The sequence below is a fragment of the Hyperolius riggenbachi genome, chromosome 4, assembly GCF_040937935.1.
Source record: "Hyperolius riggenbachi isolate aHypRig1 chromosome 4, aHypRig1.pri, whole genome shotgun sequence".
NCBI lineage: Eukaryota > Metazoa > Chordata > Amphibia > Anura > Hyperoliidae > Hyperolius > Hyperolius riggenbachi.
In genome coordinates this window covers 396,895,003-396,921,962 of record NC_090649.1, presented here as the reverse complement: position 1 = coordinate 396,921,962, position 26,960 = coordinate 396,895,003, and the positions used below count along the sequence as shown (strand labels likewise).

Below are 26,960 nucleotides of genomic sequence, written 5' to 3'. Positions count from 1 at the left end.
ATCAATCCATGTATGGCAAGCTAAAGTCAGCATTGCCAGCTCCCATATTAAAGTGGTCTGAAACCCTCACTCTTGGGGCTTGTTTCCACTGTTGCGACGCGATTTAGGCCACATTCCGACGCTTGTAAAAACGCATGCGGATGCGTTTCCACATGCGTTTTTACCCGCGATTTCGCCTGCGATTTCGCATGGCAGGGTGCCATGCGAAATTAACCATGACACTGCCAGGGCTAAATAAAATTGAAAAAGGTGCAAAATCGCACGCGAAATCGCGGGTAAAAACGCATGTAACAAACGCATGCGTTTTTACTATTAAATACATTAGCGGCGATTCGCACGGATTCCCGACGCAGGCGAAATCGTTGGCTCTTTTGTGCGTTTTTTTCACGCTGAAAAAAACGCACCTCAACAACGCTACAGTGGAAACAGGCCCATCCACTTGTATTACATGTGCGGATCTGCATGCGTTGGACGCATGCAGATTCGCGATAGTGAAAACGAGCCCTTACAGTTATCCTATTTGCTTTTGTGCACAAGTAATATTGTCCGTTTACAAATTACAAGTTTCGAAAGTAAAGTTTTTCTTGCCCTGAAAACTGGCATAACTGTTCTATATTAAAACGGTCTAATGAGCTATCCTAAATACTGTGTGTGCCTGAAGCAGAGACAGCTTCTCAGGGCCTGTTTCCACTTGTGCGGTGACGAAATCGCATGCGGGTGAGATTCCGCATGCGTATTTTACAGCGATTTTGCATGTGATTTCACCTAGGTTAGTATTGATGCGATTTTAACAATGTCACTGCCTGTGTGATTTAACATTACTTTCTATGCAAAATCGCGGTAAAATACACATGCCAAAACCGCAAGCGATTTCCTTATTAAATACATTAGCGGTGATTCGCATAGTGGTGTGCGGTATGCAAATTCTGCAGGGTCTACCGTGCAGATTTTTTCTGCACAGAAAAAGGCTCAGAAAGCCTGACAAGTGGAAACAGGCCCATCCACTTGTATGGTCTATGCGAATCTGGATGTAGGAAACGCATGCAAATTCGCTCTAGTGGAAACGGGCCCTCAGAGAGTGTTTGTTTACATTACAGTGTTGATACATTTGTTTTTAACAAGGGAAAAAAAATACTGTTATCTCCAGTTTGGATGCGGACTTGAAGCTGAATAGCAGGAGAAAGTGCTTTGTTTAACCGTTCCAGTCATGTTCTGCTAGAATTTTTTCTGGGATAGTAGCTGTCAAGCTGTGAAAAATATTTTAGAGCAAAGTAGAAATTCTGGCTTTCAGACCACTTTAATATCTAGACAAGTCATTTCCAAATCTAGTGAGGCTCAATCTGGAGTGCTGGGAGGGCAGATAGTTCAGGTGACATTCTGCACACCTCTAGAATCTGCAAAAGGCATATAACCCATCAACTTGCATAGGAAAAAGACACAAAGGGAGGATGTGAGAATCAGCAAATGAGTGGCAAGAGAAGGGAAACTGGAATTAGAATGAAGAACTGTGGACCTGATCTGGCTCTTATCTATTAACCTCATATTACTTACCTCCCATCACCCACTCCCTCTGCAGTCTGGATGGCTTAGAGGAAAACCAACTGCTAATCACATCAGCTTTACTAAAGTGCTGACCTATTCTGGATTGGCTACAGCAGTTATGGCACTTATACATGGATCATCTATGCTTTCAGAAGCATAAAATGTTCCCACGATGAGTATTTTTAGCTGGATTAGATAAATTAACACACAGACATAAGAATTCAGCAGCAACATTTAAGGCGCCAGAGAACATTTATTTCCACTGACATACTGTAAAAGGTGGCGGCATTTGTGTATGTATATAGACTACATGGCTCCTAGCTCAGTTGATAAGCGAGGAAGATGTCAGATGATCAATATGAAGTGTAGTGTCTTCCTTGCAAGAGAAAAGTGCTGTCTGGTTATACCCAGCGTCACCTCCTCATTGACATACAACGGGACTGTGCTTCCCAATCACATAAGCAGGAGGAAATCGCTCATCTGATATCAGCCTATGCTTTTCAATGTACATCTTCTGGCAAGTCTTTATAGGATGTTCAATATTCTACAGAACAAATCTCCAGCATGGGAGAACATAAGAGACATGATTGAAACCACATGAGGTAGGTGCTACTCAGACAGGTCTGGTTACAAGAATCAAATGTTAACTGTTTTAACACCAAATGCCATTAGACAAATAAGAGCAAGCTATCAGACACATTAGCTTTCCAATAAAACAAGTTTCCCCTAATGTGATGGGTCATTCCACCCTAAGCTGATAGTTCAGTATTAATCAACCCATGAGTCTTTCTAGCTGCTGGTGAGTTTAGTGATGTCTCAGAACAGAGGTTCTGAAGACCATTACTATAAAACGTTCCATTCCCTCTCAAACCCTGTTAATGCAAGAATATCACTTTAATGTTGCAATAAATGTCTGATACTTCTCCTGTTTTCTCAAGCAATATATGGTACATTGCCTTCTCCATGCAAGGAAACATTGGGAGAAATGTGTAAGTATGCCTTCACCCAAGTTTTTTATTTTTTTTTTTAAAGATACCTGGGGGTGAAATAACTACAAATACCCAGTTCCAACATACATACACATTTTAGATTTTTGACGGCCATTATCACATTTCATCATTTTGGCTGATTAAAATCCAAGACCCAACAGGGGCCCAGATGCCGCCGCCCCCCCCCCCCCCCCCCGCCACACACAGTTACCAACAAGGTAATTTGTGATCCATCTGCTCAATTCTATCATTCTAGCAGGAGTGGGAACTTCTAATAAAGCTTCCTTAGCTGGGTGCCATGATCTTGTCTTCCTTTCTCCATAATGACCCCCAAATGATCAGGAATGTTTATTTTGGCAACCATAAATTGTGTGCATGTAGCTTAGGTCATATCAGTCCTGGATTCAACAGTACATGGCCAGCCTAGTCTTCAATCCCTCAGATACCAAAAGCTAGAGGCTGATTCCACCTACCTCTCCCACCTAAACTATCGCTTTTGGGTTGAATCACCTTTATATGACAGGCACTTTGTATAAAGACAGAACAATTACAACTGCAAATCAAAATAAAAATGTTCACCACTGGGATAGAAGGAGCATTTGCAGCAATCCTGGCTCTGACATCCAATAGAACTTCAGATATGAAAACTGCACTAGGGAGGGTCATTTGTATCAGAAACTGTACAGCTCTTTTCTTTATCTGTTACATAATCAGGCATACTTGAGGCATAAGTTAAGCAAAAAGGCAAACTGATCTGGCAAATGCCATCAGATGTTACAATTTAAAGGACACCCGAGGTGAAAATAAACTAAGGAAATAAACAACTATCTATCCTTCTCCTAAAAATGACTTTAAGCTATACCACAGTTTTATTTTTATATCTACTTTTTAAGTTTTTACGGTTTTATTTTTTTCCTCAATGACACAGTCTCCCACACATGACGAGAATTTATTTGACAAGTGAATTTATTTTTTTCCTCAATGACACAGTCATTGAAGTATGCCAGAGTTAAAGTCTATGAACTACTGACCCTTTTTATGACTTTCCTGCTCTCAGAAGCCATTTTCTGCTAGGAAAAAGTGTTTTATAGTTGTAATTCTTTCTCAGTGAGTATCACACTGTAGTCTAACCCAGTCCTGACTTACATAACTGATGTTTAACTTTTCAGGCAGAGAAAAAAAAAAAAAAAAAAAAGGAACACAGCATAATTAATTCTGTGCTAGGCACTGTGCATACACATGTCTATCTCATGTCACAGGTCACCTCGGGCATTCTTTAATGCAATTTATGCTTAATGACAAAGTTCTCATAAGTTCAAAAACTATAATATACATATATACACACACATTAAAAATTTTAAATTAAAATATGGTTAGCATAATCCATTCATTTAGCCTGTTTGATTTAGTGTCAGCACAACAGATCCTGCTCCAAATTTGTAAATTAAAATCCATTAAAAAGTTCAGTGCTGAAATCCAAGAAGATAAAGCACTGAATTTAATGACAAAGGGTACGTTTTTTTTTTAAGGGCTCAGTTACACTTGTGGCATAAACCATGGCTACTGCATATCTCAATACATGGCAAACTGAGCGCTACATGGTGCATCACTAACACTCCATACATACATTACACTGAATGGGACGGTGCTGCACAGTGCACAACATGCACACTGCTGTGCAATACTACATCTCACAGCAGCACACCAGACATTGCCCTCTGCAGCCTCTGATGGCCTTGCAGGATGCACTATGGATGGTGCAATGTAGTGCACACAGGGTGAATGAGCCACAAGTCACTGTTCCAGTACTTTGCACAAAATCTGTGCCCAAAGCTATCCAAATCAGACATAAAAATTGTTTTTTTTATAATGGCTATAAGGAGATAATAAAGTAACTGTTTACAAGCGTCAAAGAAACTTATAGGTTATCCAATAACACACTGCATGCATTGCGTTGGGATACCAGAGTTCTATGTATCGTATCACACAGGATGCACGCTCAACGTCGCATTGACTTTCAATTGCAAAGTGTTTCAATGCATCGCAACACCCCACTGTGAACTTAGCCAAAGGCTCGTGGTGCATTGCGGTGTAAAGGCCGCTTTGTTAGGAGGTTTACCGCACACAGCGATGTATAACGGGCTGTAGTATGGTAAAGCACTGCAGTGAGTTACTGCTAAATGTGTGCATTAAAAAGGCACACACGTCCCGAAGAGCCCGACTGATGCGACTGAAAGAAGATTACTGGGGCCGATAGTTGTCAAATGGAGCCACCCAGGAGAACCATGAGGAAGGCAACGGTGGTCACGGGGCTGGAGGAAGCCCCAGGTAAGTATCAATTCTTTTATATATTTCTACAGGTAGAGTGAAGCATACTTTTCATTGACTGTAGGCGACGCACCACAGCCATAAAGTGTGGTACTACTTTTTCATTCCGTAGCATTCCTGTTATACAGGGAAGGCAACGCAATGTCCCACTGTAAACCTAGCCTCAGAGTTATACCGGCCATGCCTTGGCAGACTGACAGAATCACTAATAATGGATGGGTACAATGAAATGAATGTGCTGTGAGGTTTCAGAATCACAGGCACCAGGCTGGATGTTTGACATATTTGCTCCGGTAAATCCCTGCATGGTTTCATCTAGTTGATTTAATAATAAATTTGCCAGCATGTAGTCAGCCATAGAAGAGAGCCCAACACTGAGAAAATGTCAGAGCACCATAAAAGATCATTCACAGTTCAGCAAGTGTCCCTTCTGTGCTTGCTTCACTGACAGTGCAATATTTTAGGATTGAAGAAATCAGGAAGAGCTGAGGCTGTGCAGTTATTAATCTCATCAATCACAGTATGTTCCAAAGTCATTGCCTCATCACTTACACATGAACTTGTCAATGACAAACATGGACAGCACCAGTGCTGAATTCTATGTAAGCAGCTGGTTTCCTGGTGGCCTTGCTCATCCCATAGCTTTACCATTCCACAGTCATTGCTCAGGCCATTGAAGCCACAGAATGGGCAAGGACACCAGAGAACCGAAGAATCAGCAAAGGCAACATCCATCCTTCTAAAATGACAGCGTCTAGATCAGTAAAATTAAGAGGAAACACAAACAATCATCCATGAATGGGGCATTAAGTATGGCAAGTCTCTGAAATGTACGTCAGAGAACTCAAGTCAAGTCTTGTTTCAGGAAAACTCCTCTTCACACGCTTTATCTCAAGTGCTGTGAACCGTCCTTCATTTAATTCATGTAGTAAAACATTGCTCCTAAGGCCCAGCTGGTTTCTACATCATTAATTTTCTTAACAAGCTGTGGAAGTAAAAAGCAGCACTTTAGCGTTACAGTGATACTGAACACAGAATAAATAAATATCAGTGCATTCATTCACACTCTTATAAAGAAATGGAAAGTGGACATTATGCATGTCAAAAATGCTTGTTCTGTTTCAGACACCCATACGTAGGTTCTGGCCCAGAGACTTTCCTGAAGGACAAACTAGAAGCTTCTCCTCAGTTTGCCACTGTTCCTCACCCAACCTCCTCAATCTTCAGCCTTAAAAGGGAATCTGAAGTGAAAATAAACTTATGGAGATAATGATATGCATGTGTAGTACAGCTACAAAATAAAACAGTAGAACAGATATGAGTCTCATTGTTTCCAGTACAGGAAGCGTTAAGAAACATCAGTTATCTATGCAAAAAAGCTTCTCTGAACCAACTTGGGTCGGCTTTAGTGCGGTTTTCTGAAGCACTTATCTCAACCGGTCTCATTGTTTTTTTCAGGTTTTACTGCCAAAATGTTCGTAGGGTCATTAGCTCTGCTCGGTTTCATCATTTAAAATATAGAAAGTGTAATTTGTAAACTACAAATAGAGAATGATGCAATGTTATACAAAAACACTATATAGCTGAAAGTAAAAATATGAGACTTTTGCTACTAATGTTCTATTAAGTATCCGTGCTACACATACGATTAATTTTATCACAAGTTTCTTTGTCGCTTCAGTGTCACTTTAAGGCCCACACCCAAACAAGCCCAGCTAAGGGATGGAGGTTCAAGCCTCAAAGTTCAACGCAACCATCCTCTCTGCACTCTGCAGATTGATTGGACTCCTAATTTTACAGCCATTAAATAAAAAGGTTTTGAAGAGTATCTGAAGCAAAAAGAAATAAAATGTAATACTTGCCTAAGTAGTGAGAAGCCTCTGGATAGTAGAGAGACTTCCCCCATCCTCCTTGGCCACACTAATCAAGTGCTGGGACCCTTTGAACATATTCAACAAGAGCTTGTCAAACATGTTCTGGCGGCCGCGCTCTCATCAGTGCAAGTAAAGGGCGCACTGCGTAGGTGCAACTGTGGTCCATGCCTATGCAAAAGCATGGAGCTACTTGTGCATGGCTTTTTTCCCCCACTGTGCACAAGAGGCTTTGAGCTACTGCGCAGGCATGGACCATACTGGCGCCTGCACAATGCAGTCACACCCGTACATGGACAGAAGTAACCAGGTCTTTCATCTGAGCTCAGTTCTCCATACATTGCTATAGACTACACAGGTAACCACATAAATGCAGTGTGTAATAGCGTAGCACATGTTACCTGCATAGCACAGTGTGCAGATCATACAGAGAAAAACACTGCAGTTCCTAGAGAACAGTGCAATAGTGCACACCCTACAAGGTTTGTACTGAAAGTAATACCTGTGTGCCTTCGTTCATCCTCCATTTTTTTTTTTTTTTAATGCACAACAGTTAATTTTGCACATGTTGGGCAATGCCATCTGTACTTTTTTTTTGCACTAGATATACTGAAAGTTTATTCCTGGCAGAATCCTGTCACTCCTTATGTCTAGTACAGTGGGAGCCTCCCCTCTCCACCCTGCAGAACAGACCAAGCTCACCTCCTCGTGTGTGTGTGTGTGTGTGTGTGTGTGTGTGTGTGTGTGTGTGTGTGTGTGTGTGTGTGTGTGTGTGTGTGTGTGTGTGTGTGTGTGTGTGTGTGTGTGTGTGTGTGTGTGTGTGTGTGTGTGTGTGTGTGTGTGTGTGTGTGTGTGTGTGTGTGTGTGTGTGTGTGTGTGTGTGTGTGTGTGTGTGTGTGTGTGTGTGTGTTAAAGCATTTACACACCCCCAGTACATTTAGGAAAGCCAACCCTACAATAAGAAATCAATTCTCTCTGCTCTATTTAGGGTTTTTGGCACTAGTCTAGTTTAGAGCATTCAGCAGGAAACCTCATTAGGGAACAGTTCTGCAATCACAGAACCCTACAGCATGAAGCACTGTGATTGGCCAAATAGTGTGGTCAAAAATTCCTACAACCTTTTGGAAACCCAGCAGTTCAAGAGTTCAAGAGGATGCCATCCACCAAATCATGTTAGCAGAATTTCCCTATGAGGTTTCCTACTGAGTCCCCTATACTACACTACCGCCGGGTAGTGTGTGTGTGCGTGCGCGTGCAACAAATTGAGGAGGATGTGGGAAGGGTGAAATCTTCCTTACACACAGGGCATTGGAAAGAGACATTTACCGTATATACTCGCAAGCAAGCCGAATTTTTGACTCCCAAAAAGGGGGTCAAAAGTTGGGGGGGGGCTTGGCTTGCGAGTCACCTGTGGTCCACGCCCCCCCGCTCCACCCCCCCCCCCCCGCTATTACCTGAGCTGCTGTGAATTACTTTTAGGAGCGGAGAAGGGAATAGCCGGTGGCTCAGGTAATAGCAGCGGCCGAGGGTGAGAGGAGGGGGCACTACCTATCTATACTGGGCACTGTACTAGCTATACTGGGGCACTATACTGGGCACTACCTACCTATACTGGGCACTATACTAGCTATACTGGGCACTACCTACCTATACTGGACACTATACTAGCTATACTGGGGCACTACCTACCTATACTGGGCACTATACTAGGCACTACCTACCTATACTGGGCACTATACTAGGCACTACCTACCTATACTGGGCACTATACTAGGCACTACCTACCTATACTGGGCACTACCTACCTATAATGGACACTATACTAGCTATACTGGGCGCTACACTGGGCACTACCTACCTATACTGGACACTACACTAGCTATACAGGGCACTATACTAGCTAAACTGGGGCACTACCTACCCATACTGGGCACTATACTAGCTATACTGGGGCACTATACTAGCTATTCTGGGCACTATACTAGCTATGCTGAGCACTATACTAGCTATACTAGGGCACTATACTAGCTATACTGGGACACACTGAAAAGGGGGGGGGGGGGTGAAGGATCATGCGGCCAGCATTTCCTACCCCCGGCTTATATGAGGGTCAATCATTTCTTCCTGTTTTTTCAGGGGGGGGGGGGGGGGGGGGGGGTCGGCTTATATGCGAGTCGGCTTGCTTGCGAGTATATACGGTATGTGGAACACCCACACACATTATTGTGCATTTATATAGTCCATAGTCACATGAGCTACCAGTGCGATCCCTACCATAGTAATAGTCTAATATTTCTAACAGTCTTAGGCCAGCACCGGGGCAATGTTTGAAAGTTCCATAAGAAAATGTTACCTTTAGCCGCTTTTCTGTAGGGAAACCTAAATCCTGAAGAAGACGAGTAATATAGGTCAGATCCATACAGAGGAATGGACTACTTCCTGCCGTCTTCTTTATATTTGTACATTCTAGGAAAAGAGAGATAGAAAGTTACTTACAGTACTAGACAGCTGTGGAAGATCTAAAGTATTACATTATTTTTCCATAGTCAACATGCTACACTTAACATGGAAATAAAGAGATCATGAAAGCTGGTTTTGCTAACCAATAAGTTGCCAGCAGGGGGATAACCATAGTGCCCACGATGGGAGGGACCTACTCATCCTCCCACCCACCTTGCAGAGCCATAGTGCAGCGGTGCTATGTGACTATATGTACCCGATACCGATCATCTTCTTCCCAGCAGTTACCCACTCTTTGCTGCATACACGGCTCCTGATGTCACATGATCAGGAGAAATGTATGCAGTACAGAGCAAACGGCTGCTGGGTGGAAGAAGAAATGTGAGGCATCAGTATCAGTTAAATACACTTACGTATCACTACTTTGGGGGAAGGGGAGGGGGGGTGGGGGGTTAGCGGGGGAAATATCAATCTGCCTTACTGGTCACTTTCAGGGAGGGGTAGGATAATTGTTTTGTTGTTCAGTTTTTAGCTGCATGCCATATTCCATTAAAAAAAAAAAAAAACTTAAGCTGGCCACTAATGGTCCAATTCTAGCGAAAAATCGTTCGAGCGATCAGAAATTCTGATCGGACGAAAAATCGTTCACTACACCATCAACTAACCAATCATTGCTTCCTATCTAAGAGAGTGGTGAAGACCGCTCACCCCAAAAGAGCAGTGCCAGACCAGGATAGCTGATCCTAGAAAATGCTTGAAGACGAAAATGGTCCGCACAATGCTCCTAAGATCCTATATTTTATTTATGGACGTATCCAAAGGTCAACACATATCACCAGCTGACATGTTTCGGACCTACTGGTCCTTATTCATAGCTAGAGTGCAAATAACACAAAAGGCCTCCTATATACCCCCCTCCGGTGGGGTGGGTGGCCCCCTAGACAATGTCCAGGGAAACACCCCCAGCCCCACCCACAGGAGGGGATATGTACAATATAGAGTACAACACCTAAAAGGAAAGGTAAAATAAGACAACATACTGATTGTTCAAAGCTAGGTGTTGAATTAAAACAGGAGGCCTAGAGGCATAACGTACAAAATTCCGATCAAATCCCACACCAGTATATAAATGTAGAAAAAATATATACATAATAAAACCTATAAAACTATATAGAAAATGTGATTTGTACAATTAAAACCATCAAGGAGCAGCATATGTAGAGGGAATATGCACTAGGTTAGAAGCGCCAGATCCCAGCGGGAGTTCATACCCTTTGGGAGTCTCGTGCCCATTCTGAAGATCCACAAAGCCTCCCGGCTCTTGAGCCGTTTAGTTGTGTCCCCCCCTCTCCGTGCAGGAAAAATTCTTTCCAAGCCATGGAAGGAAAAAGAGGACATGTCACCTTGATGGACCTGGCGAAAATGCTTCGCCACATTGGAAACGTTAGAGCTAAGCCAAGCGGGACCGCAGTAATGTTCCCCTATCCTAGCACGTAACGGTCTCGTGGTGCATCCCACATACTGCAGGGCACAAGTCCCACAGGTAATAAGATACACCACGTTCGACGTCCCGCAATTAACGAATTGCCTAATGGGGAAACTGCGTCCGTTCGATGTTGACGTAGCAACTCGAGTTCGAGTGTGGACCCTGCAATAGTGACATGTTCTCACTCCACATCTGTATGAGCCCAACACATTCAGCCAGGTAGAGGACCTGGTTCGGGACTCATACAGGCTAGGAGACAATGTTTGTGCCAAAGTGGGAGCACGCCTACTTGCAAAGCGTACCCCCTGTTGCAAAACACAACGTAGGTCCTCATCACCCTCCAATACTGGGAGATACTTCCTAACGATAGACACAATCTTGTCATATTCCTCGCTGTATGTTGTAACAAAAGTGGGTTTTGAAGCCCCTAAATTGGCATCCGAGTCACCCATATTTCTAAGCAAAAGATCTCTGCTTTTAGAATTGGCTCTAACCTGTGCTCTGTTGATCATCCAATTGGGGTACCCCCTCTCTTTCAATCTGGTCCCTACCGTTACAAACTCCTCCCCAAGCCAAGACCCCCTCGAACAATTCCTGCGGGCCCTGGTGAATTCGCCCACCGGGACCCCCCGTATAGTGTGTTTTGGGTGACAGCTAGTGGCCCGAAGGGTGGTGTTCCCGCTACACGGCTTTCTGTAGGTCCTAGAGTGTATCCTCCCCTCATCGGAGTCTCCCACCAAAGTAACATCTAAATAATCAATAGAGCCCACCCCCCAATTGGAGGTGAACTGTAAATTAAAGACATTGGTGTTCAACTCTTTCATAAATGGGGGGATATCCTCAGGGTTACCCTTCCACACCAAGAGAAGGTCGTCAATGTACCTCCCGTACCACGCAACATCACCCAGAAGGCGGCTCCCACCCCCAAAGATGTGGCACTCCTCCCACCAGCCCATATAGAGGTTAGCTAGTGACGGGGAGAACTTGGCCCCCATGGAGGCGCCACACCTCTGGAGGTAGAAGCCACCATCAAACATGAAATAATTGCGGGACAGGAGGTACTTGACTGCCAGACAAATGAAAGATCTCAAGTCTTCAGAATACGCAGAGTATTTCTCAAGGTGGTGCTCAATAGCTTGGATGGCCAGGTCATGGGGTATACATGAATACAAGGCCTTAACATCGATGGTCACCCACACAAAATGATTGCTCCAAGAGAAGCCCTCCAGGCTTGCAAGTAAGTGCTTAGTGTCTCTGATAAAGCCAGGAAGCCTCATCACAAGTGGTTGTAGCAGAGAATCAATCCATTCGCTTAGGCGCTCCCCCAGAGAGCCAATGCCAGCCACAATGGGCCTACCCTCCGGGGGAGCGCCCGGCTTGTGGATTTTGGGAAGGTGGTGGAAAATTGGGGTAACAGGATGGGTCACCGCCAAGTAGTCAAAAAGTTTCTGATCCAAAACACCCAGATCTCGACCAAAAGACAGGAGTTCAAAAAGCTCCCTCTGGAAAGGTCTCATGGGGTCTCCCTTAAGTTTCTGATAAACTGTGGGGTCCTCCAATTGTCTCAGAGCCTCCATTTTGTAGCTCTCGCTATCGAGAACGACAACGGCCCCCCCTTTATCTGCATTTCGAACGACAATGTCAGAATTATTCTTAAGACTCTGGAGGGCCTGTCGCTCCCGATGCGACAAATTGGAGTTCCCAGAACTACGAGCACCCTCCAGCTCTACCAGTTCCCTCTCCACCAACTCCTGGAAGGTCTCTACATGGGGGGTCCTGCTAGCTAGAGGGTAAAAATCTGGGTTCCGGGCACGGATGGGCTTAACATCATCTAAGGAGATTAATCCTGAGTTTTCAGCTGCCAGGCAGTCCAAAGCCCATCTGGCCCTGGTTTCCTCAAAATCTCCAATATCAGTAGCGCCCACCGTGCCCTTGGTCCCAGGAATCCCACTCTCACATTTTAGGAAGTGTTTTCGCAGAAGGATAGTTCTCACAAACCTATTCACATCCACAATGGTTGTAAATACATCCATGTGATTAGTAGGTGCGAAAGAGAGGCCCTTCGCGAGAACATCCCTCTCCATATCAGTGAGCTCATATTTTGATAGATTGACTACATTACATGGTGCGACCCTCCCTGGACTACCCCTAGTGGTCCTATGTTTCACTCCCGCCCGTCTGGTCTTCCGTCTCCCCATCTCCTGCCCTTCCTGCGGCCCTTTCTCTGTATCCTGTAGGGGGTGGCCTGGCCCTGGGGGTTTTTTGAGGTTACTGAAATATTATTATCCATAGCTCTCCTAGGCTGGATAGATTTCCTGGGATCCGAGGAGTCGGAGAGATCTGACACCTCCGGAGAGCTAAAGCTAACTCGTCTGCCCTGGTTTTTTCGTGAATTGCGTAGAATAGGCCTCGGTGACCTTGGTGATCTAGCCATGGACTCCCACTTTCCCCATTCATATACCACCTCACGCCTATAATCCTCAACATCTCTCAGGTACTTGGTTCTTTTTGTTTCGGTAATGATGGACTCTAATTTAGCAATATTATCACGCATTCTGTTATGCAATCTATCGTACTGTTCAAATTCTTTAAATCTAACAATATTTGTTTCCAGATCAGTAATTTTGAACCTTAAGTCCACCAATTTAGTTTCTTCATAGGAGATAATGAGTCTCATTAAAGCCAGGGAACAGTCCGTAAGGATCCCATTCCACTCCACTATAAATTGCTCAGAATACAATGTTGTGGGTACTTTCTTGATACGAAGCCCCCTAGGTATAATTTTTTCAGCTACATATTGCTTTAATGTGGTCAAATCCCACCAAACCTTGGTCTCCTTCTCAATGAGAGACTCCAATTGTGCAAAAGATGTCCGCAAACCTATTTCAGGTTCAAAGTCCACGACATACGGCTGCCTAGAAAACACAGCCGCGAACTTCTGACATCTGGTAGAGTCATAAGCTAAATCCCCCAAACCTATGAGGTGTTTATCTGTCTCACCCTCTCTTGTGACCCCGGGTTCACAGTTATCGACAGAAACGATGGGCTCCTGGCGTGAGGAGGTTACCGCTTGCATTTGCCTTGCGATCTCCGCAGCAGAAGGCCACTGCCATGCAGCTTCCTGCTCCTGCTGCAACAAAGTGTGCTCGGCAGGCTGGCTATCAGAAACAGGAGGGGAGGCCTCCTGGACTCGTGATATCGCCGTCTGAGAGACGGACTCCACAAGAGTCATATCCATCACCCTCCTGTCATTCCCGGGTGACTCCGCACTGCGCATACTTCCAGACTTATCTACTAGAGGGGCATCTTTTACCTCCTGTCTGGCCGTGTCATGGTTCCAATCTTGCAGGAGACCTTGCACCAGCTGTCTGCAGTGCGGGCGGGACTGGACACTTTCATCATCCGCATTCACAACCATGTCAGCGGCCTCTCCCGTTCGCCTGGGTCCGGCGCCAAGTGATGACATCACCAGAGCTGCATCGCGCGATGAGACCTCAGGTCCCATAGAGTGTCTCCTCCTCTGCTCCGTCAGACCCCGAACACGGAAGCCCGCTCGTTCCAGGGCAGCAACATGCGGGGCAATTCCGTCATCCTCCAGCAGCTGTGTACGCACGGCGTCCCCCTCCAGAAGCGAGTTCCTCTGCGCCAAAGGGTCGGTTCCAGCATGTACTTCTGCAACTACAACAGAGGGCGGCATAGGCTTACATGTACCAATTCCGATTGGCTCCCGCAGTGGAATCTCCGGCTGGGTGCTTAAGGTATCTCTATGTTTCGTCTTTACATCCCTGCTGGCAAGATTCGTAGATGGTGGTTTGGTGGTTTTAGAGTATACCTCCGGTCTAGATCTGGGTGCATTACTGTGGCAGTCCTGTGCACTAGTATTACTCCTCAAATTACGCTGCTCCTTTTGTGCCATGAGAACTAGATATGCGAGACCTAGAGGATTAGTCTTAGTATTGACCAGGCAATTACTTTGGAGATGGATCACTCATGGGGGAGCTGGTAGTCAGAAGCAATGGAGATCAAAGAGAGTGGTGAAGACCGCTCACCCCAAAAGAGCAGTGCCAGACCAGGATAGCTGATCCTAGAAAATGCTTGAAGACGAAAATGGTCCGCACAATGCTCCTAAGATCCTATATTTTATTTATGGACGTATCCAAAGGTCAACACATATCACCAGCTGACATGTTTCGGACCTACTGGTCCTTATTCATAGCTAGAGTGCAAATAACACAAAAGGCCTCCTATATACCCCCCTCCGGTGGGGTGGGTGGCCCCCTAGACAATGTCCAGGGAAACACCCCCAGCCCCACCCACAGGAGGGGATATGTACAATATAGAGTACAACACCTAAAAGGAAAGGTAAAATAAGACAACATACTGATTGTTCAAAGCTAGGTGTTGAATTAAAACAGGAGGCCTAGAGGCATAACGTACAAAATTCCGATCAAATCCCACACCAGTATATAAATGTAGAAAAAATATATACATAATAAAACCTATAAAACTATATAGAAAATGTGATTTGTACAATTAAAACCATCAAGGAGCAGCATATGTAGAGGGAATATGCACTAGGTTAGAAGCGCCAGATCCCAGCGGGAGTTCATACCCTTTGGGAGTCTCGTGCCCATTCTGAAGATCCACAAAGCCTCCCGGCTCTTGAGCCGTTTAGTTGTGTCCCCCCCTCTCCGTGCAGGAAAAATTCTTTCCAAGCCATGGAAGGAAAAAGAGGACATGTCACCTTGATGGACCTGGCGAAAATGCTTCGCCACATTGGAAACGTTAGAGCTAAGCCAAGCGGGACCGCAGTAATGTTCCCCTATCCTAGCACGTAACGGTCTCGTGGTGCATCCCACATACTGCAGGGCACAAGTCCCACAGGTAATAAGATACACCACGTTCGACGTCCCGCAATTAACGAATTGCCTAATGGGGAAACTGCGTCCGTTCGATGTTGACGTAGCAACTCGAGTTCGAGTGTGGACCCTGCAATAGTGACATGTTCTCACTCCACATCTGTATGAGCCCAACACATTCAGCCAGGTAGAGGACCTGGTTCGGGACTCATACAGGCTAGGAGACAATGTTTGTGCCAAAGTGGGAGCACGCCTACTTGCAAAGCGTACCCCCTGTTGCAAAACACAACGTAGGTCCTCATCACCCTCCAATACTGGGAGATACTTCCTAACGATAGACACAATCTTGTCATATTCCTCGCTGTATGTTGTAACAAAAGTGGGTTTTGAAGCCCCTAAATTGGCATCCGAGTCACCCATATTTCTAAGCAAAAGATCTCTGCTTTTAGAATTGGCTCTAACCTGTGCTCTGTTGATCATCCAATTGGGGTACCCCCTCTCTTTCAATCTGGTCCCTACCGTTACAAACTCCTCCCCAAGCCAAGACCCCCTCGAACAATTCCTGCGGGCCCTGGTGAATTCGCCCACCGGGACCCCCCGTATAGTGTGTTTTGGGTGACAGCTAGTGGCCCGAAGGGTGGTGTTCCCGCTACACGGCTTTCTGTAGGTCCTAGAGTGTATCCTCCCCTCATCGGAGTCTCCCACCAAAGTAACATCTAAATAATCAATAGAGCCCACCCCCCAATTGGAGGTGAACTGTAAATTAAAGACATTGGTGTTCAACTCTTTCATAAATGGGGGGATATCCTCAGGGTTACCCTTCCACACCAAGAGAAGGTCGTCAATGTACCTCCCGTACCACGCAACATCACCCAGAAGGCGGCTCCCACCCCCAAAGATGTGGCACTCCTCCCACCAGCCCATATAGAGGTTAGCTAGTGACGGGGAGAACTTGGCCCCCATGGAGGCGCCACACCTCTGGAGGTAGAAGCCACCATCAAACATGAAATAATTGCGGGACAGGAGGTACTTGACTGCCAGACAAATGAAAGATCTCAAGTCTTCAGAATACGCAGAGTATTTCTCAAGGTGGTGCTCAATAGCTTGGATGGCCAGGTCATGGGGTATACATGAATACAAGGCCTTAACATCGATGGTCACCCACACAAAATGATTGCTCCAAGAGAAGCCCTCCAGGCTTGCAAGTAAGTGCTTAGTGTCTCTGATAAAGCCAGGAAGCCTCATCACAAGTGGTTGTAGCAGAGAATCAATCCACTCGCTTAGGCGCTCCCCCAGAGAGCCAATGCCAGCCACAATGGGCCTACCCTCCGGGGGAGCGCCCGGCTTGTGGATTTTGGGAAGGTGGTGGAAAATTGGGGTAACAGGATGGGTCACCGCCAAGTAGTCAAAAAGTTTCTGATCCAAAACACCCAGATCTCGACCAAAAGACAGGAGTTCAAAAAGCTCCCTCTGGAAAGGTCTCATGGGGTCTCCCTTAAGTTTCTGATAAACTGTGGGGTCCTCCAATTGTCTCAGAGCCTCCATTTTGTAGCTCTCGCTATCGAGAACGACAACGGCCCCCCCTTTATCTGCATTTCGAACGACAATGTCAGAATTATTCTTAAGACTCTGGAGGGCCTGTCGCTCCCGATGAATAAAGAGATCATGAAAGCTGGTTTTGCTAACCAATAAGTTGCCAGCAGGGGGATAACCATAGTGCCCACGATGGGAGGGACCTACTCATCCTCCCACCCACCTTGCAGAGCCATAGTGCAGCGGTGCTATGTGACTATATGTACCCGATACCGATCATCTTCTTCCCAGCAGTTACCCACTCTTTGCTGCATACACGGCTCCTGATGTCACATGATCAGGAGAAATGTATGCAGTACAGAGCAAACGGCTGCTGGGTGGAAGAAGAAATGTGAGGCATCAGTATCAGTTAAATACACTTACGTATCACTACTTTGGGGGAAGGGGAGGGGGGGTGGGGGGTTAGCGGGGGAAATATCAATCTGCCTTACTGGTCACTTTCAGGGAGGGGTAGGATAATTGTTTTGTTGTTCAGTTTTTAGCTGCATGCCATATTCCATTAAAAAAAAAAAAAAAACTTAAGCTGGCCACTAATGGTCCAATTCTAGCGAAAAATCGTTCGAGCGATCAGAAATTCTGATCGGACGAAAAATCGTTCACTACACCATCAACTAACCAATCATTGCTTCCTATCTATCGCGACCACCAAGAAAATCCAAATTTTCGTTCGACGAAAATTCATTCGGGCGACATTTTTTCACTCGTTCATAATCGATTGTGTCCACCAATGGAGATTATTTACAAACAATCCGATCAGAATTTCTGATCGCTCGAACGATTTTTCGCCAGAAATTGGACCGTTAGTGGCCAGCTTAAGTTGCTGGGTGTGCAGACCAGAAGTGGGACAGTGATATGGCATCACCTACCTGCTGGTTTCCAGCACCTCTTCTTCACTGTACTTATACAATGCAGCCTTACTTCAATCTAAATTTGAGGTTCATACTAGGCAAGTGTAAGTATGTCTGCACATTTAGGATATAGCAGTCATATGTACTTATTTCAGAACTTACCAGATTTGGCTGCCATTTCAAAGTCTTTAACCTTTATATATCCACCAGTCTTTGGATCTAGGAAGGAAAAAAAAAAGAAAAAAAAAATTAGAACAAAGGTCTAATTTATATAAGAAAAAAAAAAAAGATTGGATTGGGATCAATCAATCCCTTTTCCTGCAAGTACAGTACAATCCCGGTTATCCAGAACTCAACTAACCAGCACAAAAATTGCTGGCAGTACTGGTGAAAGCCAACATTCGGCTGTTTGTGGGCTCTACTGGGCTGGCAGACTGAGCTCACAAACTGGGTTTTACGGCTCCCCCAAGGTTAATATACCTTCAATTACTGTATTTTAAGAGTTCATGGTATGTATATACTGTAGAGTGGGGTAAAGTACTTTAGTAGCTAGGCCCATTTTCAACATGGAGTCTCAAACAACCAGAAAGCACACTTACCTGGCATCTATCCAGACTCTACTGTATTGGGTTTCTGTATATTCCATTGCCCTCTGCTTGTCAAATACAGCATTGGGTGCAACTATAAAATGCAATTACACTATACTGAAACCACTTAGTTGAAGTGGTTCAACCTTAGTGTATAAAGCAAGGCCAGCAAAATAATTTCTTTGACCAGTACTAGGAAAACCCCTTCCCCAATCAGATGCATGCCTCAATTTCCCACGTTTTAGGAAAACTCCTGCCCCACAGCCCAGTGTGTCCCTGTGGTTTAGTGCCTTCACATGGTCTCTCCAAAGTTATAAAGCCTCCTACAGCTTGTCCCCAATGCCCTCTATATAGTGTCCCCATGCAGGGCAGGGTTTAGAACAGTTACTCAGCAGGAATTACTCAAGCAATTTAATTTACACCAGACATAAGGAACAGGTAAAGTCATAAGTAGTTCGATAAAGTACATATACAGTTCAATCGCTACAAAAAAATTCTACCCTATACAATAACTTATACCTACCTATACGATGTGCATCTTCTGCCCGATCAAAATAATAAGAAAAGGCATAAAAGTAGAGGTTGTCTACTTCCTTGACATTATTTACTTTTTCTTTAAGCTTTTCTGCTACCCTTCTGTAGCAAGAGTCATACACCGATCCTCCTGCAGGGAAAAAAAAAATTAAATAACTTAATATTTTCATGGTAGAGTTATACTGAAAATAAGTCCAGTCATTATGGTGAGAAACTAGTTGTATTCAAGTCCAAGCTAGTACTAGCCCTTATTCTCACATCATACATGTGTTTATAGGCAAAATAGCAGTGGCCAAGGAATACGTTTATAGGCCTTGGAATTAAAAAGGTCTATGTGCCGTCTGATTAAAACAGGTGTTGTATACAGACCGGTCATTCTAAAAAGCAAACCAGGACAGTGGGAGGGGCATGTGCTCAACACAAAAGCAGTACTGTTAAAGTACAACTGAAGTGAGAGGGATATGGATGCTGCCATATTTATTTCCTTCGAAACAAAGCAATTTGCCTGGCTGTTCTGCTGATCCTCTGCCTCTGACACTTTTAGGCATAGACCCTGAACAAGCATGCAGCAGATGTTTGAATTGAACTGTAATGAAAGCGATATGAAGGCTGCCATATGTATTCCCTTTTACGCAATACCAGTTGCCTGGCTATCCTGATGATTCTCAGCCTCTAATACTTTTAGCCATAGACACTGAACAAGCACATGTAACTCGGGCGTTTCTGGCATGGTCAGATCTGACAAGATTAAGCTGCATGCTGGATTCTGGTGCGACTCGGACACTTCTGCAGCCAAACAGATCAGCAGGGCTGCCAGGCAACTGATATTGTTTAAAAGGAAATCAATATGGCAGCTTCCATACCCTTCTCACTTCAGGAGACCTTTAAATGATAATTTGTTATGATAAAGGCTGGAAGTAGATGCATCACAATTTCATAAATAGACCTGTAGTGCAGATTATTGGTTTGGACTACATCTACTCCTGGTGATAATACCAGGCACGATAAAAGAAGAAGGATTAGGACACACAATTTGGACAAGCCAATCAGGGAATTATGAATGGATTAAGTGATCATCATATATGGCTTTGTGGCTTTACTATTAGATGGATTCCTTTTAGGTAAGGTCATGTAGGATATTTCTAGCCTATTCTATTGAATTGTATATGACTAGTGTGACTAGACATACCATTTTCTTCTCCTTTCACCTTATATGTGATGCCCGCATGCTGAAATGTGGTTACATAGCCGGGTGTCACACAGGGCGTTACCAGTTCTTCTCCTGGCTGCACTGTGAGGTAAAGGACACAGGAAATAGGAGAAGGAGTTAGACAGAATATGCAAACTATTTTACTGCAGGAATCTATAAAGTTCACAATCAGAATCATGCATGATGTGCCCTGTCTGCCGCTGGTAGAAGCAGTACAGATATACACAAGATCCTTTATTGGGTACAATGATTACCGTAGATTAGCTACTTGCATACCAGCTGTCTCTGGCTCCTTAAAGTCAATGGGAAGCGCTTTAAAAAAAACAAACCAAAAAGGCAGATACTTACCCAAGGAGAGGGAAGGCTCTGGGTCCTAATGAGCCTTCTCTCTCCTCTTCCATTGCCCATTCTAGCACTGGCTCAGCCGTTGCAGCATTCAACCAATTCAGTCAAATGGCTGCTATCTCCACTGCCAGGAGGAAGACTTCGGTAGTCTTCGGGATGCCCAAGTGCTCCCGTAGACGGATCGCTTCAGGAGGACTCTGCACCCGAAGACTGCCGAAGCCCCCCGTGGCGGCGGATTGGAACGGAGAAGCTGTCGCCTGAACCAGAGCACTGGGAGATGAGAGGGAAGGCGCTACAGGACCCAGAGCCTTCCCTCTCCTCAAGTATCTGCCTTTTGTTTTTTCAAGCGGTTCCCATTGGCTTTAAGGACCAGAGAGAGCCGGTAGCAAAACATGGTGCCTAACAACATCTTGCCGTACGGACCCGCAACTCTCCCATCTCTGCAGGCCTTCGCTCTGCTGTCATTATGATGGCAGGGCTCTATGAGCCGATCAGGAGCAGATTTCATTGGCTCCTGACCCTGTGATCATTTTGAGCCACTGAGATTAGCTCACAGTGAGCATGGGGTCAGGAGCCAACGAAATTGGCTCCCAATAGGCTCATACAGCCCCGCCGTCATAGTGACGGTAGAACGAGTAGCCTGTAGCAACGGGAGATCGGCTGTGTGGTGCGTTTATTGAAATCTATGCCCTGGCAGGAATAAGCAGTGTAGATTTCAGTCACTGTGGTCCGGAAGCTTTCAAACTATTCTTCAGGTATGGTGCAGTACACAGATCCATGTGTACAGAAAATGTAACAAGTAGATAAGATATCTGTGCAACTGGAGACCAGCAGCTAACCCCAGATCCGTCCCCTCCCCCCCCCCCCCCCCCCACACACACACACACAGTCATAATTCCCTGACATGAATAGATAAGCTTGTTGGTGTGACTGCAGCAGTGCATAAACATTGGCAAGGAACTTTCATCCTTTTGGCCGGGATCCTGCACCAAACAATTTCAGTGTATATTAATGTAAGAAGACTTTATGAGATGATCTGCAATCCCCAAATACTCACAGGGTGTCCCTTCTTCTCCTCCCATTATGTCCAGTCTCGCTGACATTAAGCCAAGTCCCAGGTAACTGCAGAATATATAAATAAAATGTCACCAAGTTGTCAGCCTGCAGCACACATTGCCATCTAGTTTTATGTTGCATTTCTAATTCTTAAAAAAAAAATGTTTAAAAAGTTGATCATTGAAACATAGTGGTTAAATTTATCTGAAACAACAATTTACAAATGTAAACTCATGCACAAAAAGTCAATATGCTAGGATTGTATAGACTTTCAAAACTGGGATCACCTGCATTCTTTCCCATTCAGTCACTGTCTGCCTGGTGAGAGTTTGGACCACCCACGTTCCCATTAAATTACTGGCTAAAGCTGGCCATACACTGGCCCGATTTGCCGCCGTTTCAACAGCAGATTCGATCACTGGGATCGAATCTGCTGCCAATAGTTTGTGCTACACGCCGAATTTCGATCCATTTCGTCCGATCCCGTCGATCGCTCCGTGCGGAAAATTACCCTCGATCGCCCGCGGGTAGGGAGCGCGTCGCTAGCGGCGCTCGAGTACCCGACGACCGACGCAATAGGGCCGCATACATTACCTGCTCCGCCGGCACGACTACCCCCGGTCACCGCTGCTCCGTGTCCGCGCTGGTCTCCGGCATGCTTCAGTTCCTCCTGCCCGGCAGGAAGTTTAAACAGTAGAGGGCGCTCTACTGTTTAAACTTCCTGCCGGGCAGGAAGAAGTAAAGCATGCTGGACCTGGAGACCAGAGCGGAGACGGAGCAGCGGAAACCTGGGGACTGGTGTCGCGCCGGCGGAGCAGGTAATGTATGCGGGCGGGGGGAGCGGCGGCAGCACCACCACCACAACAGATTGTGAACGGTTTCAGGCTGAAATCAGTTCACAATCCGTTTGCAGTAAAGGTAGCCATACGATCCCTCTCTGATCAGATTCGATCAGAGAGGGATCTATCTGTTGGTCGAATCTGATGGCAAATCGGCCAGTGTATGGCCACCTTAATGGTCATATGCAGTATTCTGGCAATGAATGGATACACTGGAGAATGAACTCAGGATGGGTGGACAGTGGGTAAATTAGACATGGCAGAGCCGGGGTGGCCATAACCAGCACACTCATGCTGATCCTAAGGAAGGTGGTGGTGGATATATGCTCTATATTAACAGGCAGCACTATAACATGGTATAATAAAACATTATAATAAGGAGCAAATGGTGAGTGGGGGAGGAAGCTATGATAGGAATTAATGTGAGGCACTATACTGGACAGCACAATAATAGAGGGCATGCATGGCAGCACATTGGCGTAGTGGTTAGCATTCTTGTCTTGCAGCACTGGGTCCCTGGTTTGAATCCCAGCTGGGCACTATCTACACGGAGTTTGTATGTTCTCCTCGTGTGTACGTGGGTTTCCTCCGGGCAGTCCGGTTTCCGCCAACATCCCATAAACATACAGATAAACTGATTGGCTTCCCTCTAAATTGGTCCTAGACCGTGATACATCCACTACACAATAATATACATACATAGGATTGTGAGCCCCTCTGAAGGACAGTTAAAAGACACAGCAACATACTCTGTACAGCGCTGTGGAAGATTACAGCACTATATCAATCTTAAAATATTATTATTATTATTATTAATAATTATTATTAAATAATGTTATATAAAAAAAAAAAAACACCTGCAACCTATACCATGGGCTTCTTGTATGAAAGCAGCCAATGGAATAACTTCTAAAAATTCTCAAACCTGCACCAGAAAAAATAATTGGCAGCAATGGGCAAAGATCCACAGATCTGGAAAGTTGGAAATGGAAAGTTGCTGCAGATATTACATTATTGCAATAATGAGCAAGGAAACGCTCTGTCTGCAGTTAATGCAAGTATTGGCAGAGATGGGCTTGCATCTAAGAACACAAGTAAAATCTAAAATAAAGAATTAATTACTAATCAGAGCTTTGTTTTAAAGGAAGTTTGTGCACACCTTTAAAGGGACATCTGAGCAAATAAAAATAAAAACCACACAAGATCTACTTAGCTGGGGCTTCCTCCAGCCCCTTGGCAGCCTACCTGTCTCTCGCCGCAGCTCCGGTGTCCCCAGATCTACTCGAGCTGCAGATACAGACCTTGCAAGGTCGGCTTCTACTGCACCAGCACATGCGCTCACGTAGCCTGGAGCATTCTGTGCAGGCACAGAAGTCAGGAAATCTGCAACAGAGGGGATATGAGGAGCTGCAACAAGGGATAGGCTGCCAGGGGCTGGAGGAAGGCAAGTACATTTTTTTTTTTTTTTTTTTTTTAAATTTGCTCGAATGTGTCCTTTAAGTAAAAAGGACACTAATATGTTAAAGGTATCAGCTATAGAAACCTTGTTTTTATTTTTAAATTATGGTAAGCTAGTTTAGGAATCCACAACAAACTGGGGATGATCAAAATGATACTTTTTTAGTCTTTCTGCAAATTTTGTTGGAATGCATATGTAGATCGAGATTGGACCAATTATACCCCATTGCTAACATTTCAGATTGGACTAATTACAGTATGCATACAAACCAACTAAATTTGCACCCAGTCGCAAAAAGTACCATCTCAATGATTAGCTCTACAACACCTCACTTGTATCGCCATGGGCAACACAACCCGATGTCAGTCTCCTGAGCAGAGTGCTTACCTGTCATGAGCAGAGTGCTTACCTGTGAGAATAGAGGTGGTATGTGCGGTTAAATAACTGGAAGGTGGTGATAAATCCTGGTGGTGCATTGGGGAAGGTTTTCTGTTTAAAAGATAAAAAGAATTTAAAATACAATAAAAATGTAGACACGCATTATCGTTGCTGAATAAACATCTGGAGTCCACTATAGTTACTCTGCAGAGGAAAATCAGTGGCTATCTGCAGTAAACATTTAGCTAACACACTGTATGGAATTTCCTAAGTGTGTTATGCACAGTACTAATTAATGTACTTCCTTACAAGACAGTGCTAAACCAGGATGAACCCAGTTAAAGGGAACCTTAACTCAAAACAAACCCATGAATTTCACTTACCTGGGGCATCTACCAGCCCCCTGCAGCCATCCTGTGCCCTTGCAGTCACTCATGGCTCCTCCGGTCCCCCGCTGCCAGCTAGTTTTGTTTTTGCCGACTGGGAGTCGACCGGCCACCATGCGTACCTTTTACGCATTCCCGCTGGTGCAGAAAGCTATAGCGGACATTAACAAGTGCATTTTTACGCATTACGGGTGCAATGCGTAAAAACGTACGCATGGCGCCTGTAACGCGTACAAATCAAATCAATCACTTGGCATACTGGGCTGATATTGACCTGTGTGTACATTATAATGACAGATCTTAGTCAGGCCCGGATTTACCTCACAGGAGCCTATAGGCACAGATGTCCTGGCGAGTTAGACTTCCCCCTCCATGAACCTATAAACCCCCACCAAACTGCACTGCAAGTGTGCCAGCTGTCTCTTCTCCCTTACCCATCATAGGCAGCTCCCTTTATCACTGAGACACAAGGGGAGTAAGATTTACAAAGCAGTACATGTAGCACAAGCACATTTTATAGAGGATTGCAGCACGTAATATGCCAACTCTCTGGCGAGAGGAATCACCAAGTGCACAATACAATAGAAATACCTTATCATAAGGATAGAAGGTGATTTGTGTTGATCCACCACCCAGATCCAGCATCCCAGCCAGCTTAGCCTCAGAATTCGTTAAACTTCCTGTAAAGAAAACCACACACAGCTTGTCATGTACCAGGCACAGAAAATAATTCTCTGTACAGATTTCTACCAGTAACTAAGAGAATGTGATCTATCGTGCAAGTCTGCCCCATGATCAGGTCCAGTCCCAAAACAACTGAAGCTGCTACTATACAGAAAAGAATCTGCAGGCAAGCTACGAAGACCCTAAACCAAAAGGTTATTATAACCATAATGGAATTAAACAAACTCTACTGAAAAACAGACAGTAAAGTACTAGTTTGCCTTCTTAAAGGAGGACATTTACAAGTTCTACTTCCACATATATGAGAAGCCACACCCATAATACAACTTTCCGACCAACACATGAACAAGACAAATCACAATACTGTGCTTTTCTCCTGGTCGACTCAAATCACTTGAGCTGCAGCCATTAGGGCACACTCAGTAGGTGTTAGTGTTGGGGAGTCTTGCCCAAGGACTCCTTACTGCATAGGTGCTGGCTAACTGAACAGGAAGAGCCAAAGTTCAAACCCAGGTCCTGCGTCAGAGGCAGAATGCTTAGCCATTTCACTATCCAGCCACCTCACACTAGGCCTGAACGATAAATCGTTTGGGGATCGAAATCGCGATCACGGAAACGGCGATTCCGTAATAGTCATAGCGGCGATTTTGTCCCCCTCTGCAGGCAGCACCCTCTCGTGCTGTGCACAGCTTGCCGCTCCATGCGGCGGCGGCTCAGCGGGTGTTACTCGCGCGTCCCTTTCGGCTATGGAGGCGGCTCACTCTCTCCCCAACCTTTGCAGCCTATGAGATTAGCGGGCAACAGACTTCGCCCACAGTCTGTCACTCTTGCGGCGGCTCACTCCTCTCAGAGCCTCCATGTCATTGGCTGGGCGGACGGAAGACTCCGCCCACAGGCTCTCAATCACGCGTAGCTCAGCCTCTCGAGTCCACATCACTAGCTGGCCGGGCAGCCTGTCAATCAACTTTTTTGCACTGCCTCCACTTCCTTTGCACAGCGTGTCAGCGTGATAATGCTGATGACTGTGCTGTGACTGACTGTGGTAACTTAGTATTCTGCACAGCTGTTTGCAGTGGGGTACTGTGAATTTGAAATTGAGGCAATCTATTCTGCATAGCTGTTTGCTGCAGTGGGGCACAGTAAATTTGTGCAAAGGCATAATTGTGTTTGCAGGAAAGGCTAGGCTTGATAAACTGGCCAAAGCAAAACTTGATTGACAGGCCTGCAGAGACTCTCAAAGCAAAGGAAGGACTCGCACACAAACTGAGCCTAGTTGTGAAATTACAAGCTGTCGAAAATCGTGCAAGCTCACGAAAATCGTGATTTGAATCGAAATCGCAATTTCTGACAGAAATCGTGCGATTCAATCTTTTCCTAAAATCGTTCAGGCCTACCTCACACTATCCTGCTTGGATGCAAAATGGCTATAGTGACGGTCTGATCTGTGCTTTTGGCTCTGCCATCCCCTAGAGCACTCACTAGACATATCAAAGCATTTCCCACTAT

General features: G+C 45.1%; 2 protein-coding genes across 4 annotated transcripts in view; one reads left to right on the top strand and one right to left on the bottom strand.

Moving 5' to 3' along the window:
* The window catches only part of ABHD12 (abhydrolase domain containing 12, lysophospholipase), a 1,393,598-nt gene that overhangs the window by 559,473 nt on the left and 807,165 nt on the right, over positions 1-26,960 (top strand). The gene's annotated exons all lie outside the window — the stretch shown is intronic.
* The window catches only part of ENTPD6 (ectonucleoside triphosphate diphosphohydrolase 6), a 54,708-nt gene continuing 29,523 nt past the window's right edge, over positions 1,776-26,960 (bottom strand). For both annotated transcript variants that reach the window (XM_068232240.1, XM_068232239.1), the window contains exons 7-14: positions 25,362-25,450; positions 24,416-24,495; positions 21,710-21,774; positions 20,287-20,388; positions 19,087-19,227; positions 18,139-18,195; positions 9,084-9,196; positions 1,776-5,844 (exon numbers count right to left, since the gene is read on the bottom strand). In XM_068232240.1, coding sequence (XP_068088341.1) covers positions 5,776-5,844; positions 9,084-9,196; positions 18,139-18,195; positions 19,087-19,227; positions 20,287-20,388; positions 21,710-21,774; positions 24,416-24,495; positions 25,362-25,450 — 716 coding nt within the window. In that variant the 3' untranslated portion in view covers positions 1,776-5,775. The remainder of the gene's footprint in view (positions 5,845-9,083; positions 9,197-18,138; positions 18,196-19,086; positions 19,228-20,286; positions 20,389-21,709; positions 21,775-24,415; positions 24,496-25,361; positions 25,451-26,960) is intronic.